Raw genomic sequence first — 23,760 nt, 5'->3', positions numbered from 1 at the left:
TGCCTTGGACGAGGTATGAAAACATTCGATATTTCACGAAAACTTAAGCGTGATCATCGCACTATTAAGAGATTTGTGGCTGATTCAGAGCACAGACGGGTTGGTGCAGATAAAGGCACATTGAGGAAGATTTCTGCCAGATCCAGGCATCGGATCAAGAGAGCAGCTGCTAAAATCCCATTACATAGCAGCAAACAGATATGTGAAGCTGCTGGTGCCTCTGGAGTCCCACGGACATCAAGGTGTAGAGTCCTCCAGAGTCTTGCAACTGTGCATAAACCTTCTATTCGGCCACCACTAACCAATGGTCACAAGCAGAAATGGCTGCATTGGGCAGAAAAATACATGAAGACTAATTTTCAAACAGTCCTGTTCCCTGATGAGTGCCGTGCAACGCTGGATGGTCCAGATGGATGGAGTAGTGGATGGCTGGTGGACGGCCACCCTGTTCCAACAAGGCTGCGACGTCAGCAAGGTGGTGGTGGAGTCATATTTTGGGCCGGAATCATGGGAACAGAGCTGGTCGGCCCCTTTAGGGTCCCCGAAGGTGTAAAGATGACCTCTGCAAAGTATGTGGAGTTTATGACTGACCACTTTCTTCCCTGGTACAGAAGGAAGAACTATGCTTTCCGTAATAAAATCATCTTCATGCATGACAATGCACCATCTCATGCTGCAAAGAATACCTCTGCATCAATGGCTGCTATGGGGATAAAAGGAGAGAAAGTCATGGTGTGGCCTCCATCCTCCTCTGACCTCAATCCTATTGAGAACCTTTGGAGCATCCTCAAGCAAAAGATCTATGAGGGTGGGAGGCAGTTTACATCCAAACAGCAGCTCTGGGAGGCTAATCTGACATCTGGAAAACAAATTCCAGCAGAAACTGTCCAAAAACTCCCAAGTTCAATGGATGCGAGACTTGTGATCTGCTATCAGATAAGGGCTCCTATGTTACAATGTAACGTGACCGCTTCAAATGTTTACAAAGTAAAATGTTGTTAAAAGTTTGATTGAAATAGCTTTTGATTTCAGTAAATATGCTGCAAACACAACAAATGACAATTTTCAGTTCTTTACAACCTATAAAGTGTTTTGAAACTTCCTGTGCGTAATAATTTGGAACAAAAATCCTGTTATCATTAGGAGGTTTGTTCAATAAAATGTGAATTGTACTCTTATAGTTGTAACATGAGAATTATGCCGACTGATATTTACATCAATTATTTAGGGAAATGAGAAAAATATCATTTGCATAATAATTTGGAACACGGTGTATTTATGTATTTATATATATCTCATATAGTGACACCCATACCAAATATTTACATAAAATTACACAAATCACATTATCCTACTAAAATCATAAATAATCATATAAAAATATATATATTATCAAAATTAAATACTAAAATCAGATGGAACATAAAAAAACAAAACAAATGATCAACTAATCTTCCTGGGAATACATCCTAATATATTCTAATAATCATTGGTGAAGCAATTCAGATTGAATTCTACACCAATGGCGCAATCCTGAGGAAGTCACGTGTGACGTGTTATTCACATTATATTTGGGTCCAATTTTTGGGACCTAGTTGATGTATTCACCATTATCACAATTTGTGACACTTATCTATATGGTTTAGATCCCTGGAGGATCTATCACTTATTTATTCATTTATGTACTGTATTTTATTATTTTACACGTTATTTGTTCATAGATTGATGGTCTTTAACGCTACAACATTTATATATTTTATTTTTATGTCACACCTATAGGTATAGGATAGGGTGTCAGCTGCTTTTTGTTATATAGGTTTCCATTAAGCACAGGGGGATTTCACTTCTGTTTTGAATATTTATACACTGTACCCTACTCTATATATATACTACTACATATACTTTGCATCAAATCCATATATATATATATGTATGTATGTAATAAAAGCTATAGTACACTATTCTCTATATAATTAATAGCTTTATATATATTTAAATCAAGTTCCTCTCTCTCTCATATATATATATAGAGAGAGAGAGTGTATTTGTATTCAGTGTATGTGTGTATATATATATATATATATATATATATATATATATATATATATATATATATAATGTGCAATGTCCATGCATTGTGCACAACTCTATATATGCTGAATACAAATACACTCTCTCTCTCTCTCTCTCTCTCTCTCTCTCTCTATATATATATATATACTGTATACATATTTACTGTATATTGAGTAACATACATATACTGTATACTGCTCTGTATATACTGTAAAGTGTTCTATGTACACTCACCAGCCACTTTATTAGGTACACCTGTTCAATTGCTCGGTAACACAAATTGCTAATCAGCCAATCACATGGCAGCAACTCAATGCATTTAGGCATCTAGACGTGGTGAAGACAACTTGCTGAAGTTCAAACTGAGCATCAGAATAGGGAAGAAAGGGGATTGAAGTGGCTTTGAAGGTGGCATGGTTGTTGGTGCCAGGCGGGCTGGTCTGAGTATTTCAAAAACTGCTGATCTACTGGGATTGATCACACAACCATCTCTAGGGTTTACAGAGAATGGTCCGAAAAAGAGAAAATATCCAGTGAGCGGCAGTTGTGTAGAGGAAAATGCCTTGTTGATGTCAGAGGAGAATGGGCAGACTGGTTTGAGATGATAGAAGGCAACAGGAACTCAAATAACCACTCGTTACAACCAAGGTATGCAGAATACCATCTCTGAATGCTGAACACGTTGAACCTTGAAGCAGATGGGCTACAGCAGCAGAAGACCACAACGGGTGCCACTCCTGTCAGCTAAGAACAGGAAACGGAGGCTACATATCACACATTCACCAAAATTGGACAATAGAAGATTGGAAAAAATGTTGCCTGGTCTGACGAGTCTGGATTTCAGCTGCGACATTCGGATGGTAGGGTCAGAATTTGGAGAAAACAACATGAAAGCTTGGATCCATCCTGCCTTATATCAATGGTTCAGGCTGGTGATGGTGGTGTAATGGTGTGGGGGATCTATCCTGCCTTGTATCAATGGTTCAGGCTGGTGGTGGTGGTGTAATGGTGTGGAGGATCTATCCTGCCTTGTATCAATGGTTCAGGCTGGTGGTGGTGGTGTCATGGTGTGGTGGATCCATCCTGCCTTGTATCAATGGTTCAGGCTGGTGGGGGTGTCATGGTGTGGAGGATGCATCCTGCCTTGTATCAATGGTTCAGGCTGGTGGTGGTGTCATGGTGTGGTGGATCCGTCCTGCCTTGTATCAATGGTTCAGGCTGGTGGTGTCATGGTGTGGTGGATCCATCCTGCCTTGTATCAATGGTTTCGGCTGATGGTGGTGGTGTCATGGTGTGGTGGATCCGTCCTGCCTTGTATCAATGGTTCAGGCTGGTGGTGTCATGGTGTGGAGGATCCATCCTGCCTTGTATCAATGGTTCAGGCTGATGGTGGTGGTGTCATGGTGTGGTGGATCCATCCTGCCTTGTATCAATGGTTCAGGCTGATGATGGTGGTGTCATGGTGTGGGGGATCCATCCTGCCTTGTATGAACGGTTCAGGCTGGTGGTGGTGGTGTCATGGTGTGATGGATCCATCCTGCCTTGTATCAATGGTTTCTGCTGATGGTGGTGTCATGCAGGGGTTGACCAATTTGCTTTGAATCTTAGGAGCCAGCTAAAAAACTTAGGAGCCCGTTTTTTTTACCGTAGTGTGGGTTATCAGCACCCAAAGCAAGGCAACTTTTGGGCGACAAGCTTCGTGCAATGTGATTTACTGCCTGACAATCACGGCAAAACCGCACAACACTTTGGGTGCCATTGAAAATAACAGCGCCTGAACCTGCGTTTTGCGACTACAGCGATTTTGCGACTACAGCGATTTTGCCGCGATCCCAAATCGCCCGGGTGTGAATGGAGCCTCCCTGGTTCACACATATCCAATTCTGAATGCGTTTTCAAACTCACAGATTCACATGAGACGGAGTCTAGATATTATGTGTTCCTAATGAGGCAGTTCACAGGGTGAACTTTGAGTGCCATTACGAAAAGGGTGAGTTTTTAGCGGTGCTTTACAGACTCACAAGTGATAGAGTAGAGTGGCATGTGGAGATAAGTGTTCACACAGGACTGCTATAAAGTTGGAATTTTGCCTTTAAGTCAATGGGAGGCGTTTTTGTATTGAAGTCAATGGGAGGCGTTTTTGCAATGAAGTCAATGGGAGGCGTTTTTGCATTGAAGTCAATGGGAGGTGTTATTGCAGTCAATGGGAGGCGGTTTTGATATTGAAGTCAATGGGAGGTGCTTTTGCATTGCAGTCAATGGGAGGTGATTTTGCATTGCAGTCAATGGGAGGTGATTTTGCATTGCAGTCAATGGGAGGCGATTTTGCATTGCAGCCAATGGGAGGCGATTTTGCATTGCAGTCAATGGGAGGCAATTTTGCATTGCAGCCAATGGGAGGCGATTTTGCATTGCAGTCAATGGGAGGCGATTTTGCATTGCAGTCAATGGGAGGCGATTTTGCATTGAAGTCAATGGGATGCGATTTTGAATTGAAGTCAATGAGAGGCAGTGTGTGAACCCAGGTGCCAGGATGCTATTTCTAGTTGCCATGGCAACCTGGTGCCTGGGATTTGTCGAGCCTCGGTGTAATGGTGTGGGGGGAGATTTTCTTGGCACACTTTGGGCCCCTTAGTACCAATTGAGCAACGTTTAAACGCCACGGCCTACCTGAGTATTGTTGCTGTCCATTTCCATCCCTTAATGACTCCAGTGTCCCCATCTTCTGATGTGTCCTTCCAGCAGGATAATGCACCAAGCTCCAGTCATCTCCAACTGGATTCTGGAACATGACAATGAGGTCACTGCACTCCAATGGCCTCCACAGTCACCAGATCTCCATCCAGTAGAGCACCTGTCATGTCAATATGGACCCAAATCTATGAGGAATGTTTCTAACACCTTGTGGAATCTATACCACGAAGAATAAAGGCAGTTCTAAAGGAAAAAGAGGGTCCAACCCGATACTAGCAAGGTGGACCTAATAAAGTGACCGGTGAGTGTATATGTATGCAATGTATATACAGTATGCAGTGACGGAAATGTGTATTTGCTCCCCGGCTGATGTTGAATGTCTGCCCCTCACAAAGAAATGATCGGTCTAACAATCAAATGTTCGGTGTATTGTAACCCTGAGAGACAGAATAGCAACAACAAATTCAGCAGAAATGCGTCTAACAAATGAGGACTGATCTGCATGTTCATGAGGAATAAGTATTTGATCCCCTATCATTCAGCAGGATTTCTGGCTCCCAGGTGTCTTTCATACAGGTAACAAGCGGAGATTAGAAGCAGTCTCTTAAAGGGAGTGCTGCTAATCTCATTGTGTTACCTGTATAAAAGACACCTGTCCACAGGAGCCATCAAACCATCAGATTCCAAACTCTCCACCATGGCAAAGACCAAAGAGCTGTCCAACGATGTCAGGGACAAGATGGTAGACCTACACAAGGCTGGACTGGGCTACCAAACTATGGCCAAGCAGCTTGGTGAGAAGGTGACAACAGTTGGTGCAATCATTCACAAATGGAAGAAACACAAAACAAGTGTCAGTCTCCCTAGGTCTGGTGCACCATGCAAGATCTCACCTCGTGGAGTGTCAATGATCATGAGAACAGTGAGGAATCATCCCAGAACTACACGTGAGGATCTTGTCAATGATCTCCAGGCAGCTGGGACCACAGTCACCAAGAAAACAATTGGTAACACACTACGCCGACAAGGACTGAAATCCTGCAGTGCCCGCAAGGTCCCTCTGCACAAGAAAGCACATGTCCAGGCCCGTCTGAAGTCTGCCACTGAACATCTGAATGATGCCGAGGAGGACTGTTGGGAAGTGTTGTGGTCAGATGAGACCAAAATCCAGCTCTTTGGCATCAACTCAACTCGCCGTGTTTGGAGGAGGAGGAATGCTGCCTATGACCCCAAGAACACCATCCCAACTGTGAAACATGGTGGTGGAAACATTCTGCTTTGGGGGTGTTTTTCTGCTAGGGACAGGACAACAGCATCACATCAAAGGGACGATGGACGGGGCAATGTACCATCAAATCTTGGGTGAGAACCTTACAGTGGATAGATGTAGACGTGTGTGCAGTGGGTAGATGTAGACGTGTGTGCAGTGGGTAGATGAAGATGTGTGTGCAGTGGGTAGATGTAGACGTGTGTGCAGTGGGTAGATGTAGACGTGTGTGCAGTGGGTTGATGTAGACGTGTGTGCAGTGGGTAGATGTAGACGTGTGTGCAGTGGGTTGATGTAGCCGTGTGTGCAGTGGATAGATGTAGACGTGTGTGCAGTGGTAGGTGTAGACATGTGTGCAGTGGGTAGGTGTAGACGTGTGTGCAGTGGATAGATGTAGACGTGTGTGCAGTGGTAGGTGTAGACATGTGTGCAGTGGGTAGGTGTAGACATGTGTGCAGTGGGTAGGTGTAGACGTGTGTGCAGTGGGTAGGTGTAGACATGTGTGCAGTGGTAGGTGTAGACATGTGTGCAGTGGGTAGGTGTAGACGTGTGTGCAGTGGTAGGTGTAGACATGTGTGCAGTGGGTAGGTGTAGACGTGCGTGCAGTGGGTAGGTGTAGCTGTGCGTGCAGTGGGTAGGTGTAGACGTGCGTGCAGTGGGTTGATGTAGCCGTGCGTGCAGTGGGTAGGTGTAGACGTGTGTGCAGTGGGTAGGTGTAGCCATGCGTGCAGTGGGTAGGTGTAGACGTGTGTGCAGTGGGTAGGTGTAGCCGTGTGTGCAGTGGGTAGGTGTAGACGTGTGTGCGTGTGGCTCGGTGGGGGGCAATTACCCTGCTGCCCAGGCCCCCATGTGTGCCCCCACAGTGCTGCCGGCTTCCCTTCTCTCCTTCTTACTGGCAGCTGCAAGCACACAATAGGATCCTTCAGGATGTAGAGTGGGGAAAGCATATCATAAATATGTCACATTTACCGGCTCCTTCCTTTCCTGAATGAATACAAGGAGTGATCAGGACTGATCACAAATTGTGTTCATTCATAACTGAAGCATAGTAAACTGTGTTTTTCTGAGGGGGGGGGGGGCTTTCAGGTTGGCTGTATGGCGCCCCATGGTTTTTAACAGCAGCCCTGTATATAGACATGTGCACTGGCAATGTTAACCTGGTGGCACCCCCCACCAGGTTAACATTGCCAGTGCACATGTGGGGGGGGGGCTGTGGCTTGCTGGCGATGACCTGCTCCCCTTTCCCTGCCATGACAGTGCTCAGTAACTGGGCGCTCAGGGTCCATTCTGCTCATTTTATTTATCATGTAGCCACCTCCTGAGTGGAAAAAAAGCCTGTCTCCTGCCAGCAGCTATGAAAGGAGACCCTTGCTGTCTGCATGGAAGCAGTGGTCTCTCTGCAGACGTCTACCATGCCCCCCCCCCCCCCCGTGAATCAGAGCCTGAGAGCTCCAATCAACAGGGAGGATGAGCTTTACTGTTTGCAGAAGCATAGGTCTGACTGAGCAGGATGTGTCGGACCTCTGCAGAGAGACCACTGCTTCCCCACAGAGGACAAGGGTCCTTCTCTGCAGCACGCTGGTAGGAGACAAGCTTTTCAATATGCTAAAAGCCATTCTGTTCATTTTTTTATCAAGTAGCCACCTCCTGATTTACAAAGACTCTCCTGCCAGCAGCAATAGAAGGGGTCCCTTGCTGTGTATGTGGAAGCAGTGGTCTCTCTGCAGAGGTCTGCCATGCCCACCTGTGAATCAGAGCCTGAGAGCTCCAATCAACAGGGAGGATGAGCTTTACTATTTGCAGAAGCAAAGGTCTGACCAGGGGCGGACTGACCAGTTGGGAACTCGGGCACTGCCTGAGGGCCCGGGGTCAGTAGGGGGCCCCATGAGATGCCCCTTGGTACCTTTCATAGGATTTTTTGGGTGTGGTTTGAGTGTGGGCGAGGACACAGGGGCCCCATGATCCCCTATTGCCCGGGGGCCCCATGAATTGTCAGTCCGCCCCTGGGTCTGACTGAGCAGCAGATGTTTCAGACCTCTGCAGAGAGACCACTGCTTCCACATACACAGCAAGGGTCCTTCTCTGCAGCACACTGGTAGGAGACAAGTTTTTCAATATGTTGAAAGTCATTTTATTTATCAAGTAGCCACCTCCTGATTTACAAAGCCTCTCTCCTGCCTGTAGAAGGGGACCCTTGCTGTGTACGTGGAAGCAGTGGTCTCTCTGCAGAGGTCTGCCATGGACCCCTGTGAATCAGAACCTGAGAGCTCCAGTCAACAGGGAAGATGAGCTTTACTGTTTGCAGAAGCAAAGGTCTGACTGAGCAGCAGATATGTCAGACCTCTGCAGAGAGACCACTGCTTCCCCCTAAAGATGAAGGGTCCTTCTCTGCAGCACGCTGGTATGGGACAGGCTTTTCTACCCAGGCTGTGGCTATAATGAAGGTGAACTGTAAGACTTTGCACACCTTTTCTTTTCATGCACCTTTGAATGCATTTAGATTGAAAATTTGTGTTGGACCTCTGCTGAGAGACCACTGCTTTCCCCTGCAAGGGACACGCACAGTCCCTGTAACTGATGTGTACAGCTGCACAGACAGTCCCCCCCTCCATAAGGTGATCCTCCTCCAGTCTGAGCTGTGCCCGGTGCTGTCATACGTGTGCTCTCCATGATTTGGGCTACTGCTTAAAGCTGCTGTTTTAATCTGCTTTTATTTTTGAGTTGCCGGTTTCCTCCCTTTGCTTGTTTCCTCCCTTTGCCGGTTTCCTCCCTTTGCTTGTTTCCTCCCTTTGCCGGTTTCCTCCCTTTGCCGGTTTCCTCCCTCACTCCCCCCAGCTAACGATAATTTTATTTAAAACCTTTCCATTCAGCTACATATTTGTAGACCTAGTGATGTCATCACTGGGTCTCTGTGCATCTCTATGTAATGCAGGCAGATCATGGTTGGTGGGAGGGGTTGGCAGGGAGCTTCCTGAAAACATTCCGACAACCTGATTCCCTGAAGAGCCCTCAGTCCTGATGCAAGCAGTGGGCTGGTCCTAGGGAGGGGTTATGTATAGAAAAATGCCTTGGTGGGCGGATTAGTAGAAAAGAAGGAGCGCCCGCTGTAATGATTGGATGTCAGTCTGGAGGAGTGGGTGTTCCTAGGCAGGCAGCCAGTCTAGCTAACACCCGCATTGTAATGCTGAGCCTCCGTGATAGAACCGAAATCCGATGAATAAAGGGGGTGGGTTAGGATGGGGAGGAAAGTGCTAGATGATGCTGGATGTCCTCCATGCAGGAAATGTGGCACTGTCTGACTTGCAGCAGCTTCTGATGCAGAAGGCGACACATGAGACTGTGAAATGTGCGCGAAGGGGGGGGGGGGCGGGTGCCACCCCTGGCATTTGTAGGGGGAGGGGCGCATGTCACCCCTGGCGTTTTCAGGGGGCGTGTACCATCCCTGGCATTTGTAGGGGGGGCGCGTGCAGGAGCGGACTGACAACTCATGGGGCCCCCAGGGATCATGGGGTCCCCTGTGTCCTCACCCACACTCAAACCACTCCCAAAAAAGCCTACGAAAGGTAGCATCTCATGGGGCCCCCTACTGACCCCGGGCCCTTGGGCAGTGCCCGAGTTTCCGAATGGTCAGTCCGCCCCTGGGCACGTGCCACCCCTGGCGTTGCTGCTGCTTTAGGCCAGTCCCGGTGATTGTCTCCCCCCTGTGTTTTGGAGCCGTACCCTGGCTCACCAACTATTCATTTTTTAGACCATTCTGTGATGCGAGGGCCACGTGTGGCCCTTCGGTGCTCATGGTGCAGCCCTCAGGACCCAGCAGCTAGTAGTGGGCTCCTTGATTTGCAATGGGACTGTAGAGGTGGTGATTTCTAGCAGTCTAATACAGGGCCGGATCTAGGGGGGTGCTGGGGTAGGTTGCACACCCCCCCCCCCCCACATTTCAGTCTCACCCCCCCAGCACTAGTGATGCTGGTATCAGGAAGTGGGGGGTCCAGGCAGGGGCGGCCTGACAACTCATGGGGCCCCCGGGCAATAGGGGATCATGGGGCCCCTGTGTCCTTGCCCAAACTCAAAAAAGCCTATGAAAAAGGTACCAGGGGCATCTCATGGGGCCCCCTACTGACCCTGGGCCCTCGGGCAGTGCCTGAGTTTCCAAATGGTCAGTCCGCCCCTGGGTCCAGGGAGGCACTGCGCTGCCCTCATGGTGCATGGCCGCCCGCACTGTGAAGACAGACGACATCGATCCAGGGCAGAATTTAAGAAGGGGATGGACGTCCTGCTTCAGGGCCGGTTGACACTGATGCGGTGCGGGAAACTGCATGCGATTCCTGTCCAAATTGCAAGGAGTTTCCCGCACCGCATCAGTGTGAACCTCTTTTTTTGCGGTGTGATTTGAGCCCATTTTTTTCCCGCACCGGAATGTGTGAACACCCATGCGATCCGATTCTGCGTTTTGCAAACCCTCTTTTGGGGTGTCAAAAACGTAACACCGACACCCGCAGCGGTTTGCACAAACGTAGTGCGATTGTGATGCGGTGCGCAAAACGCACAGGAATCGCTGCAAATCCCGCACCTCATCAAGTGTGAACCGGCCCTCAGCCCAGACCTGCTTTTTGTTCGTTGAACTAGATCAACGTGTTTTTTTTTTTTTCAATCTATGTAACTTCTCCGCCTTGGAGTCGCACTCGCAGTGCAGGTATTATGGTGAGGTTCACACCTGGGCAGGTTGCGTTTGAGCCGTTTCTGCATTGCATGTTGCGTTTTGTGTTTTTGCACCTGCGTTTTTACTGCATTTTTCCTTTTTTTGTTTTCTTTGTTGTTGCTAGGCAGATTTAAAATGCATCAAATACGCAGCAAAAAAGCAGCGAAACCGCACTACATGCTTTTCTGCAACGTTTCCATTGAAGTCTATAGAACCAAAAACGCAACTTTCTGCATTCAAAAAAGTCCCTGACGCTTTCCAAAAAACGCACCGGGGTGAAAATGCAGAGATGTGAACCTGTCCCATAGGAAATCATGCTAGATGGACTGTACTGCGTTTCTGGAAAACGCTGCGGAAAACGCTTAGGTGTGAACATGGGGTAACGATATGTGCGGGTGGTGCCGCTGCGGATCTGCACAAAAATCCGTGCAGCCGCACCACCCGCACAGAGGAATGCGGACCTGCGAGTGCCATTAGTTCTAATGGCATGCCACCCGTGCTGCAAATCGCAACCGTACTGGGAACCTCGGCTGTGTTTTCAGAAGTGCTGGGACTTCCCTGCGTGTCCCGGAGCACGGGAGTCCATTCAAATGAATGAGTTCTCATGCCCACGCAAAACGCGGAACGTGGATATGTGAGCCGGGGGTAAGGTAGGACTTTATTTGTGAAGTGGGGACTGAGGACTCTGCTGTAAAGGAGGACTCTGAGGGCGAGTGCACACTACTGTGCTGCAGGAAACCGCATGTGATTCAGACAGGAATCGCACCGCATTCCCGCTCAAATCACGTGATTCTTTGCAGAAACATGTTGCCAAACGTAGAGCAAATCGCACCGCAACCGCAGGAAAGGCGCATGCACTTGTTGTTTTGCACACTGGAATTGAATCACAAGGGTGTTCACACCGATTCTGCTTTTTTGGGGTGTTGTTAACATAGACATCAGCGGATTGCATGATCGGAGTGCGATTCTGGTGTGGGGCGAGAAATGCACAGAACTCGCAACAAATCTCGCATGGCATCGGTGTGAGCCGGCACTAGGCCAAGGTCCAGGCGTCTATGTTGTGACATCACTGCGTTCCTGCACTGCGACAGACTAGCGATGCATTAATACAATTTTAGTGCAGTTGTTCTGAGTTCTGAGAGCCGGGGCGAGCATCCACACAAGAGAAGCCCCCCCCGCCTCAGCCCTCCCTCTCTTCTTCTCTCTCTCCCTCTCTCTCCTCCCCCTCTCTCTTCTTCTCTCTCCCCCTCCCCTCCCCCTCTCTCTTCTTCTTCTCTCTCCCTCCCCCCTCTCTCTTCTTCTCTCTCCCCCCTCTCTCCCTCCCCCTCTCTCTCTTCTCTCTCTCCCCCTCTCTCCCTCCCCCTCTCTCCCCCCCTCTCTCCCTCCCCCTCTCTCTTCTCTCTCTCTCCCCTCTCTCTTCTTCTCTCTCTCCCCCTCTCTCCCTCCCCCTCTCTCTTCTTCTCTCTCCCCCCTCTCTCCCTCCCCCTCTCTCTCTCCCTCTCTCTCCCCTCCCCCCTCTCTCCCTCCTCTCTCTCCCCCTCTCTCTCCCTCTCTCTCCCCTCCCCCCTCTCCCCCTCCTCTCTCTTCTTCTCTCTCTCCCCCCTCTCTCTCTCCCCCCATCTCCCTCCCCCTCTCTCTCTCTCCTCTCCCCCCCTCTCACTCTCCCCCTCTCCCCCTCTCACTTTCTCTCCCCCCCCTCTCTCCATCTCTCCCCCCTCTCACTCTCTCCCCCCTCCCTTTCCCTCTTCCCCCCTCTCTCCCCCCTCCCTTTCTCTATCCCCCCTCTCTCCCTCTCCCTCTCTCTCTCTCGCTCTCCCCCTCCCTTTCTCTCCCCCCCTCTCTCTCCCTCTCCCTCTCTCCCCCTCCCTTTCTCTCCCCCCCCTCTCTCCCTCTCCCTCTCTCCCCCTCCCTTTCTCTCTCCCTCCCCCCTCCCTTTCTCTCTTTCCCCCCCTCTCTCTCCCCCCTCTCTCCCACCTCCCTTTCTCTCTTTCCCCCCTCTCTCTCCCCCCCTCCCTTTATCTACCCCCCTCTCCCTCCCTCTCTCCCCCCTCCCTTTCCCCCCCTCTCTCTCCCTCTCTCCCCCTCCCTTTCTCTCTTTCCCCCCCTCTCTCTCCCCCCTCCCTTTCTCTCTTCCCCCTCTCTCTCCCTCTCCCCCCTCCCTTTCTCTATTCCCCCCTCTCTCTCCCTCTCTCCCCCCTCCCTTTCTCTCTTTCCCCCCCTCTCTCTCCCTCTCTCCCCCTCCCTTTCTCTCTTTCCCCCCCTCTCTCTCCCCCCTCCCTTTCTCTCTTCCCCCCTCTCTCTCCCTCTCCTTCTCTCTCCCCCCTCCCTTTCTCTATCCCCCCTCTCTCTCTCCCTCTCTCCCCCCTCCCTTTCTCTCTTCCCCCCCCTCTCTCCCCCCTCTCTCCCCAACACGGTTCCCATTATAATTCAAGCAGTGTGAATTCAGAACACACGACTCAAGTCGCACCTGACCCTTTTTGTAAACCGCACTGCGGATTGGGCGGATATATGTGAACACCCTCAATAGGAACACATTAGAGCCGAATCACATATATGCGATGCAGAAACCGCAGTGAATCCTGAGCGTTTCCCACACCGCAGTAAAATCGCACTCCGTTCAAGCGATCCGCCAACTGGTGTCAATGTTAAATGAACGACACCCCAAAACAGATCGCAAAACGCAGTGCAATCAAAAGAGTCAGATGAGTGAACACTCATGTGATCTGATTCCGGTGCGGCAAAAAAAGGGTCCTGCGCCTTTCCTGTGCGATTTAAGCCATACAAAATGAATGGGCTTGGCTTGAATCGCACGTGATTGGACCAGGAATGCGGTGCGAATCCTGTAGGAATCCCATGCGATTTCCCGTACTGCTATGGTGTGAATCCAGCCTTACAGTTCTGTTCTCATGCGAATAAAAAAAAACGCACCTGTGTGAACCAGGGCTGGCTCTTTTGTAAAATCGCACTGCGCCAAAATGACATCACAGCTTGCACGGAGGCCTCCTATTGGGCTAGCACCGCGGGGCCCCTATTGGAATCCCCCACAGAATGGGGTCCTGCCCTTACCTGCAGGGTCATATAAGGGAGCTCTGAGTCATGTGACAGGTGCAGCCCGAGATCTAAAAATAAACTCCACGCCCAACCAGCGGCTCCGGCAATTATTGTGATCCGGGAAGATGAGAACAGAAAGTCGTTCCTTTTTGTCACATGAATCAGCAGCGAGTGTTCGTGACACCGGGGAGGTGACTCCATTCATTGCTGCACTGTGCTTCCCACATTTCTTATTACTGACACCAATGATGGGGCATTATTCCTCCAACTGACACCAATGATGGGGCATTATTCCTTCCACTGATACCAATGATGGGGCACTATTCCTCCCACTGACACCAATGATGGGTCACTATTCCTCCCACTGACACCAATGATGGGGCACTATTCCTCCCACTGACACCAATGATGGGGCACTATTCCTCCCACTGACACCAATGATGGGGCACTATTCCTCCCACTGACACCAATGATGGGGCACTATTCCTCCCACTGACACCAATGATGGGGCACTATTCCTCCCACTGACACCAATGATGGGGCACTATTCCTCCCACTGACACCAATGATGGGGCACTATTCCTCCCACTGACACCAATGATGGGGCACTATTCCTCCCACTGACACCAATGATGGGGCACTATTCCTCCCACTGACACCAATGATGGGGCACTATTCCTCCCACTGACACCAATGATGGGGCACTATTCCTCCCACTGACACCAATGATGGGGCACTATTCCTCCCACTGACACCAACGATGGGGCACTATTCCTCCCACTGACACCAACGATGGGGCGCTATTCCTCCCACTGACACCAACGATGGGGCGCTGTTCCTCCCACTGACACCAACGATGGGGCGCTATTCCTCCCACTGACACCAACGATGGGGCGCTGTTCCTCCCACTGACACCAACGATGGGGCGCTATTCCTCCCACTGACACCAACGATGGGGCGCTATTCCTCCCAATGACACCAATGATGGGGCGCTATTCCTCCCAATGACACCAATGATGGGGTACTATTCCTCCCACTGACACCAATGATGGGGCACTATTCCCCCCCACTGACATCAATGATGGGGCACTATTACCCCCACTGACACCAATGATGGGACACTATTCCTCCCACTGACACCAATGATGGGGCACTATTCCTCCCACTGACACCAATGATGGGGCACTATTCCTCCAACTGACACCAATCATGGGGCTCTATTCCTCCCACTGACACCAATGATGGGGCACTATTCCTCCCACTGACACCAATGATGGGGCACTATTCCCCCCACTGACACCAATGATGGGGCACTATTCCCCCCACTGACACCAATGATGGGGCACTATTACCCCCACTGACACCAATGATGGAGCACTATTCCTCCCACTGACACCAATGATGGGACACTATTACCCCCACTGACACCAATGATGGAGCACTATTACCCCCACTGACACCAATGATGGAGCACTATTCCTCCCACTGACACCAGTGATGGGGCTCTATTCCTCCCACTGACACCAATGATGGGGCACTATTCCCCCCCACTGACATCAATGATGGGGCACTATTACCCCCATTGACACCAATGATGGGACACTATTCCTCCCACTGACACCAATGATGGGGCACTATTCCTCCCACTGACACCAATGATGGGGCACTATTCCTCCCACTGACACCAATGATGGGGCACTATTCCTCCAACTGACACCAATCATGGGGCTCTATTCCTCCCACTGACACCAATGATGGGGCACTATTCCTCCCACTGACACCAATGATGGGGCACTATTCCCCCCACTGACACCAATGATGGGGCACTATTCCCCCCACTGACACCAATGATGGGGCACTATTACCCCCACTGACACCAATGATGGAGCACTATTCCTCCCACTGACACCAATGATGGGACACTATTACCCCCACTGACACCAATGATGGAGCACTATTACCCCCACTGACACCAATGATGGAGCACTATTCCTCCCACTGACACCAATGATGGGGCTCTATTCCTCCCACTGACACCAATGATGGGTACTATTCCTCCCACTGACACCAATGATGGGGCTCTATTCCTCCCACTGACACCAATGATGGAGCACTATTCCTCCCACTGACACCAATGATGGGGCACTATTCCTCCCACTGACACCAATGATGGGGCACTATTCCCCCCACTGACACCACTGATGGGGCACTATTCCTCCCACTGACACCAATGATGGGGCACTATTCCTCCCACTGACACCAATGATGGGACACTATTCCTCCCACTGACACCAATGATGGGGCACTATTCCTCCCACTGACACCAATGATGAGGCACTATTCCTCCCACTGACACCAATGATGGGGCACTATTCCTCCCACTGACACCAATGATGGGGCACTATTCCTCCCACTGACACCAATGATGGGGCACTATTCCTCCCACTGACACCAATGATGGGGCACTATTCCTCCCACTGACACCAATGATGGGGCACTATTCCCCCCACTGACACCAATGATGGGGCACTATTCCTCCCACTGACACCAATGATGGGGCACTATTCCTCCCACTGACACCAATGATGGGGCACTATTCCCCCCACTGACACCACTGATGGGGCACTATTCCTCCCACTGACACCAATGATGGGGCACTATTCCTCCCACTGGCACCACTGATGGGGCACTATTCCTCCCACTAACACCAATGATGGGGCACTATTCCTCCCACTGACACCAATGATGGGGCACTATTCCTCCCACTGATATCAATGATGGGGCACTATTCCTCCCACTGATACCAATGATGGGGCACTATTCCTCCCACTGACACCAATGATGGGGCTCTATTCCTCCCACTGACACCAATGATGGGGCACTATTCCTCCCACTGACACCAATGATGAGGCACTATTCCTCCCACTGACACCAATGATGGGGCACTATTCCTCCCACTGACACCAATGATGGGGCACTATTCCTCCCACTGACACCAATGATGGAGCACTATTCCCCCCACTGACACCAATGATGGGGCACTATTCCTCCCACTGATACCAATGATGGGGCACTATTCCCCCCACTGACACCAATGATGGGGCACTATTCCTCCCACTGACACCAATGATGGAGCACTATTCCTCCCACTGACACCAACAAAGGGGCACTATTCCTCCCTGTGAACAGAAGGCCCGCTCCTTTTGTCGCATGAATCAGCAGCAAGTGTTTGTGACACCGGGGTGGTGACTCCATTCATCGCTGTTCGGTGTGTTTGACGTGTCAGGTCATCACCCCACGGGACTGACCTGAATCCATCACAAGGAAGGCTGGCAGTGTGCTGGATCACATTTACCTTGCTGCTGCCAGGACAGGAGGAACACTGGAAATATTGGTGCCCTTTTGCATAGTAACCACAGGGGGTCGCTCACTCTGCCCTGCTGCCATTCAGAAAAAGATTTGTATTTTTTTTTCATTGAATACAAGGCATTCCGAAGTTTGAATTTTGAAATGGGTAGAATAGAATAAAACAAAATAGAGTAGAATAAAAAAAAGAAGAGTGTAAAACAGAATTGAATAGAATAGAATGCAATAGAAGATAAAAGAATAGAATAAAATAGAATAGAAAATAAAGGAATAGATTAGAACAGAAAATAATAGAATAGAACAGAATACAATAGAAGATAAAAGAATAGAATAGAAAATAAAATTAACCGAATTGGCCGAATTTAACAAAATGAAATTAAATAACGAAACAAAACGCATTTTTCCATTCTGCACGTCCAGCGATAATCCAGTCATGTGACACATGAATACAATGAGTGAAGTGACATTCAGTGTCAAGGTTGTGATGCAGAAGTCATTTTGGAATTGTGAGTGTGCCCCCTCGGAGGTATCTCCACTCTTGGCAGAGGGTGAGGTGAGGAGGAGCGGAGGGTGAGATGAGGAGGAGCGGAGGGTGAGATGAGGAGGAGCGGAGGGTGAGGTGAGGAGGAGCGGAGGGTGAGGTGAGGAGGAGCGGAGGGTGAGGTGAGGAGGAGTGGAGGGTGAGGTGAGGAGGAGCGGAGGGTGAGAGCGGAGGGTGAGGTGAGAGGAGGGTGAGGTGAAGAGGAGCGGAGGGTGAGGTGAGGAAGAGCAGAAGGTGAGGAAGAGCGGAGGGTGAGGTGAGGAGGAGTGGAGGGTGAGGTGAGGAGGAGCAAAGGGTGAGATGAGGAGGAGCGGAGGGTGAGGTGAGGAGGAGCGGAGGGTGAGAGCGAAGGGTGAGGTGAGGAGGGTGAGGTGAGGAAGAGCGGAGGGTGAGGTGAGGAGGAGTTTAGGGTGAGGTGAGGAGGAGTGGAGGGTGAGATGAGAAGGAGCGGAGGGTGAGGTGAGGAGGAGCGGAGGGTGAGAGCGGAGGGTGAGGTGAGGAGGAGCGGAGGGTGAGGTGAGGAGGAGCGGAGGGTTAGGAGGAGCGGAGGGTGAGGTGAGGAGGAGCGGAGGGTGAGGTGAGGAGGGTTAGGAGGAGCGGAGGGTGAGGTGAGGAGGAGTGGAGGGTGAGGTGAGGAGGAGTGGAGGGTGAGGTGAGGAGGGTTAGGAGGAGCGGAGGGTGAGAGCGGAGGGTGAGGTGAGGAGGAGCGGAGGGTGAGGTGAGGTGGAGTGGAGGGTGAGGTGAGGAGGAGCGTAGGGTGAGGTGAGGAGGAGCGGAGGGTGAGAGCGGAGGGTGAGGTGAGGAGGAGCGGAGGGTGAGGTGAGGAAGAGCGGAGAGTGAGGTGAGGAGGAGTGGAGGGTGAGGTGAAGAGGAGCGGAGGGTGAGAGCGGAGGGTGAGGTGAGAAGGAGCGGAGGGTGAGGTGGGGCGGAGGGTGAGGTGAGGAGGGTTAGGAGGAGCGGAGGGTGAGAGCGGAGGGTGAGGTGAGGAGGAGTGGAGGGTGAGGTGAAGAGGAGCGGAGGGTGAGAGCGGAGGGTGAGGTGAGAAGGAGCGGAGGGTGAGGTGAGGAGGAGCGGAGGGTGAGATCGGAGGGTTAGGAGGAGCGGAGGGTGAGGTGAGGAGGAGTGGAGGGTGAGGAGGAGTGGAGGGTGAGGTGAGGAGGGTTAGGAGGAGCGGAGGGTGAGGTGAGGAGGAGTGGAGGGTGAGATGAGGAGGGTGAGGAGGAGTGGAGGGTGAGGTGAGGAGGAGTGGAGGGTGAGGAGGAGTGGAGGGTGAGGTGAGGAGGGTTAGGAGGAGCGGAGGGTGAGGTGAGGAGGAGCGGAGGGTGAGGTGAGGAGGAGTGGAGGGTGAGGAGGAGTGGAGGGTGAGGTGAGGAGGGTTAGGAGGAGCGGAGGGTGAGGTGAGGAGGAGTGGAGGGTGAGGTGAGGAGGAGTGGAGGGTGAGATGAGGAGGAGTGGAGGGTGAGGTGAGGAGGGTTAGGAGGAGCGGAGGGTGAGGTGAGGAGTAGGTCGGGATTGGTATGGCAAGCTGGTTTTTGGGAGTATGGGGGGGGAAGGAAATCCCAAGGTAGAGGGGGATGGGTCATAATTGTACATACTATATCTGTAAATGCTTTCCAAAAATGTAGATTTGTATTTTTAAAGACATTCAGTAGATTTGAAATTATGTTTAAAAACATTTTTCATATATTTTGTAATATATAAAAAACGAATTTCAACACGCAGTGTATATATATATATATATAATATTTTTTTTTGTATTGAAATATATTGAATACGGACAATATTGTAGCATTTCAAATATATGTCAATATATTTGGGAAGAATATTTTTAAAACATATCAAATATACATTTTCTTCCATACGGGCCACTGATATTGATTTAGCTTTGCGACAACTTTTTTCTTTTTCACTGAATAAACAGCGGAGTGTTTGTTTGGCTGGGTTGCTGGGAGGAGGAATATCGCCGCGTGTTGTACAAAAAAGCAAAAGAAAATATACCTGTATGAAGAAACTTCCCCAACAGCGTCAGCGACTTTCCCGTACAGATTGGTCACATCTAACGTCTCCTCTCTCGGTCACACTTTCCTCGGGTCGTACTTCTCTTGTTGGAAACAAAAACCTGAAACATTTATTTTGTATTTGCTGTACAGTTTTCCTGAAGTCACACGTGTCGGGTTCACAGTGACAGGCCCGCCTATCTAGCCGTCCCCCACCACCTGAGATAGAAAACCATAATATGAAGAAACCCCAGGGGGGGTCAGTATACTAGTGGTTAAAGGGGTGGTAAAACTCAGTGGCTGAGACACATTTTTACCTCCCCTTTAGCGCCAGATTACACATGTATACATGGCACGGCAGGAATTGTGTCCCCTGTCGCTTTCAGCGGGCATAGCATCCACCGCTCTGCATGCGCCCCACCACCACGTGCAATGCTCACGATTGCTGCGCAACGCCTCCTCACTGCCTGTCAAAGGATCCCTGAAGAGCGATACAAACGCAAATTTCTTCAGAGACCAAAACAAATGTAAATCACTTTTGCAGTAAAATAACTTGTGCCGTATTTATCTCAGACGCGCGCAATTCACTAAACATGCATTAAAGCTGAACTTCACGCTTCAGTAAATGTCATGTGACCATGACTCCTCCCCCCTCCCTCTCTCTCACATTTGGATATAAATGTATATATATATTTTATTATTGGTATTATTTTTTTAATACTATATTTTTTATTAATTTATTTTATAATATATTTGTAAAAATTATATATATAATCTATAATAATATAATATTTAATATTTTTTTTCATTATTATTATTATATTATTTTCATATATATTAAATTACTTATAATAATTTTTAATATTATATTTTTTATTTATTTAATTATATATATTTATATTAATATTTATTGCTACTTTTTTATTTATAATAATATTTATTATTATTATTATTATTATTATATTTTTATATATATTATATTACTTTGATTAATTTTTAATATTATATTATTTATTTATTTAAAAAAAAATATATATATATATTTAGAATAATATTTATTATTATTATTATTATTATATTTTAATATATATTATATTACTTTTAATAATTTTTAATGTTATATTTTTTATTTATTTATTTTTTATTATATATATATATATATATATATATATATATATAATTTATTTCTAGTTTTTTTATTTATAATAATATTTATTATTATTATATTTTTATATATATTATATTAATTTTATAAATTTTTAATATTATATTATTTATTTATTTAAAAAAAAAAAAAAAAAGTATATATATATATATATATATATTTATTCATAATAATATTTATTATTATTATTATTACTATTATTATATTTTAATATATATTATATTACTTTTAATAATTTTTAATGTTATATTTTTTATTTGTTTATTTTTTATTATATATATATATATATATATATATATATATATATATATATATATATATATATATATATATATATATTATTTATTGCTAGTTTTTTTTTATTTATAATTATAATTATATTATATTATAATTTATTATTATTATATTTTTATATATATTATATTAATTTTATTAATTTTTAATATTATATTTATTTATTTAAAAAAAAAATTAAATTATATATATATATATATATATATATATATTCATAATAATATTTATTATTATTATCATTATTACTATTATTATATTCTAATATATATTATATTACTTTTAATAATTTTTAATGTTATATTTTTTATTTTTTTATTTTTTTATTATATATATATAATATTTATTGCTAGTTTTTTTTATTTATAATAATATTTTTTATTATTATTATTATATTACCCTCGTGTATCACATTGTATTGTTATTGTACTGTCTCATGTATTGTCTCCCACCATAGTGTAAAGCGCTGAGCGAACTATTGGCGCTTTATAAATACTATTTATTTTTATATATATTATATTATTTTTTTAGTAACCGGCCGGGGCACAGTCAATGACAGCCGTGGCCGCGAATGGCAGTGCGGGTAGGATGCGCGCGCCCCCTACTGGGAAATACAAAATCACATATATGTGTGATTTTGCGCACTTGTGCAGTGTAGCGGTATTTCTGCCATTGGGCGGATGGGAAGCGGTTAATTTATTTTATTATTGTTTTATTTTATTTTTCTCTTTCTTTTATTACTCATGGAGCGCCGTGGCGAGAATGACGCTTGTGTGCCCCTCCTCCTGCTTGTGCACAGATGTGCTGGCACAGCCCTATGACACCTCTGCATGTGTGTAGGTTTCCCCAAATATCTGCAGGTTTTATTTTTTTTCAAAAATCCCCGACCCTTTCCAAAAACACAGCCGCTCAAAAGGCATCCAAGTGAACGCGTTCCATAGGAAACCATGGACCATGGAATGGACTGTACGTTTTTGTTCAGATTTTATTTTTGTTAACCACTTAATGTCCAGACCAGGAGCGGACTGACCATTTGGAGACTCGGGCGCTGCCCGAGGGCCCGGGGTCAGTAGGGGGCCCCATGAGATGCCCCTGGTACCTTTCATAGGCTTTTTTGAGTTTGGGAAAGGACTTAGGGGCCCCATGATCCCCTATTGCCCGGGGACCCCCATGAGTTGTCAGTCCACCCCTGGTCCGGACACTTTGCCCCCCTTCCTGTCCAGAAGCTTTCCCCCCCTTCCAGTCCGGACACTTTCCCCCCCCTTCCAGTCCGGACACTTTCCCCCCCTTCCAGTCCGGACACTTTCCCCCCCTTCCTGTCCAAAAGCTTTCCCCCCCTTCCAGTCCGGACACTTTCCCCCCCTTCCAGTCCGGACACTTGAATGCAAAACGATGAGTTTTTGGTTCTATAGACTTCAATGGGAACTCTGCAGAAGAGCATATAGTGCGTTTTTTACTGCGTTTTTGCACTTTAAATCTACCTAGTAACAAGAATTTTTTTTTTTCATTTTAAAAAATGCCAAACGCATCAAAAACGCGGCAAAGTCGCATGGCATGCAAATTCGCATCTGGTGTGGCTGGGGACTTAATGTGATCTCCTATGGGACAGGTTCACATCTCACCCAGTGCGTTTTTGCTGCATCTTTGTCGCATTTTTGATGCATTTTGCGCTTTAAATCTGCCTAGCATCAAGAATTTTTTTTTCACATTTAAAAAAATGCCAAATGCATCAAAAACGCAGCAAAGTCGCACGGCATGCAAATTGGCATCCAGTGTGGCCGGGGACTTAACGTGATTTCCTATGGGACAGGTTTACATCTCACCCGGTGCGTTTTTTGGAAAGGATCAGGGACTTTTTTGAACACAACACGTTGCGTTTTTTGTTTCTATAGACTTCAATGGGAACTCTGCAGAAGAGCATGTAGTGCGGTTTTACTGCGTTTTTGCGCTTTAAATCTACCTAGCAACAAGAATTTTTTGTTCATTTTAAAAAATGCCAAACGCATCAAAAACGCGGCAAAGTCGCATGGCATGCAAATTCGCATCCGGTGTGGCCGGGGACTTCACGTGATCTCCTATGGGACAGGTTCACATCTCAACCGGTGCGTTTTTGCTGCATCTTTGTCGCATTTTTGATGCATTTTGCGCTTTTAAATCTGCCTAGCAACATTAATTTTTTAATCATTTTATAAAATGCCAAATGCATCAAAAACACAGGAAAGTCGCATGGCATGCAAATCCGCATCCAGTGTGGCCGGGGACTTAACGTGATTTCCTATGGGACAGGTTCACATCTCACCCGGTGCGTTTTTTTTGGAAAGGGGCGGGGACTTTTTTGATTGCAAAACATTGCGTTTTTGGTTCTATAGACTTCAATGGGAATTCTGCAGAAAAGCACGTCGTGCGGTTTTGCTGCGTCTTTGCCACGTTTGTGATGCGTTGTGTTTTTAAAATCTGCCTAGCAACAAGAAAAATGAAAACATTTTAAAAACGCAAAACGAATCATAAACGTGGCAAAAACTCAGCTGCAAAAACGCAACGCAGTGCAGAAACGGGTCAAACGCAGCCTGCATAGGTGTGAACCTGGCCTTATTGGGAGGGGAGACGGGCCGCGGC

At 47.5% G+C, this 23,760-nt stretch overlaps 1 protein-coding gene across 1 annotated transcript in view; it reads right to left on the bottom strand.

Annotated features, from left to right (window-relative positions):
- Positions 1-847: 847 nt before the first annotated feature.
- The window catches only part of LOC149428962 (uncharacterized), a 41,364-nt gene continuing 18,451 nt past the window's right edge, over positions 848-23,760 (bottom strand). Inside the window, exon 4 of the mRNA XM_089666895.1 lies at positions 848-859. Coding sequence (XP_089523021.1) covers positions 848-859 — 12 coding nt within the window. The remainder of the gene's footprint in view (positions 860-23,760) is intronic.

Source organism: Staurois parvus, unplaced genomic scaffold, assembly GCF_062004578.1.
Source record: "Staurois parvus isolate SC_StPar_1 unplaced genomic scaffold, SC_StPar_1.0 ptg002891l, whole genome shotgun sequence".
Lineage (NCBI taxonomy): Eukaryota > Metazoa > Chordata > Amphibia > Anura > Ranidae > Staurois > Staurois parvus.
Note: the sequence above shows the minus strand (reverse complement) of the source record. Positions and strands in the feature narration are given on the sequence as shown.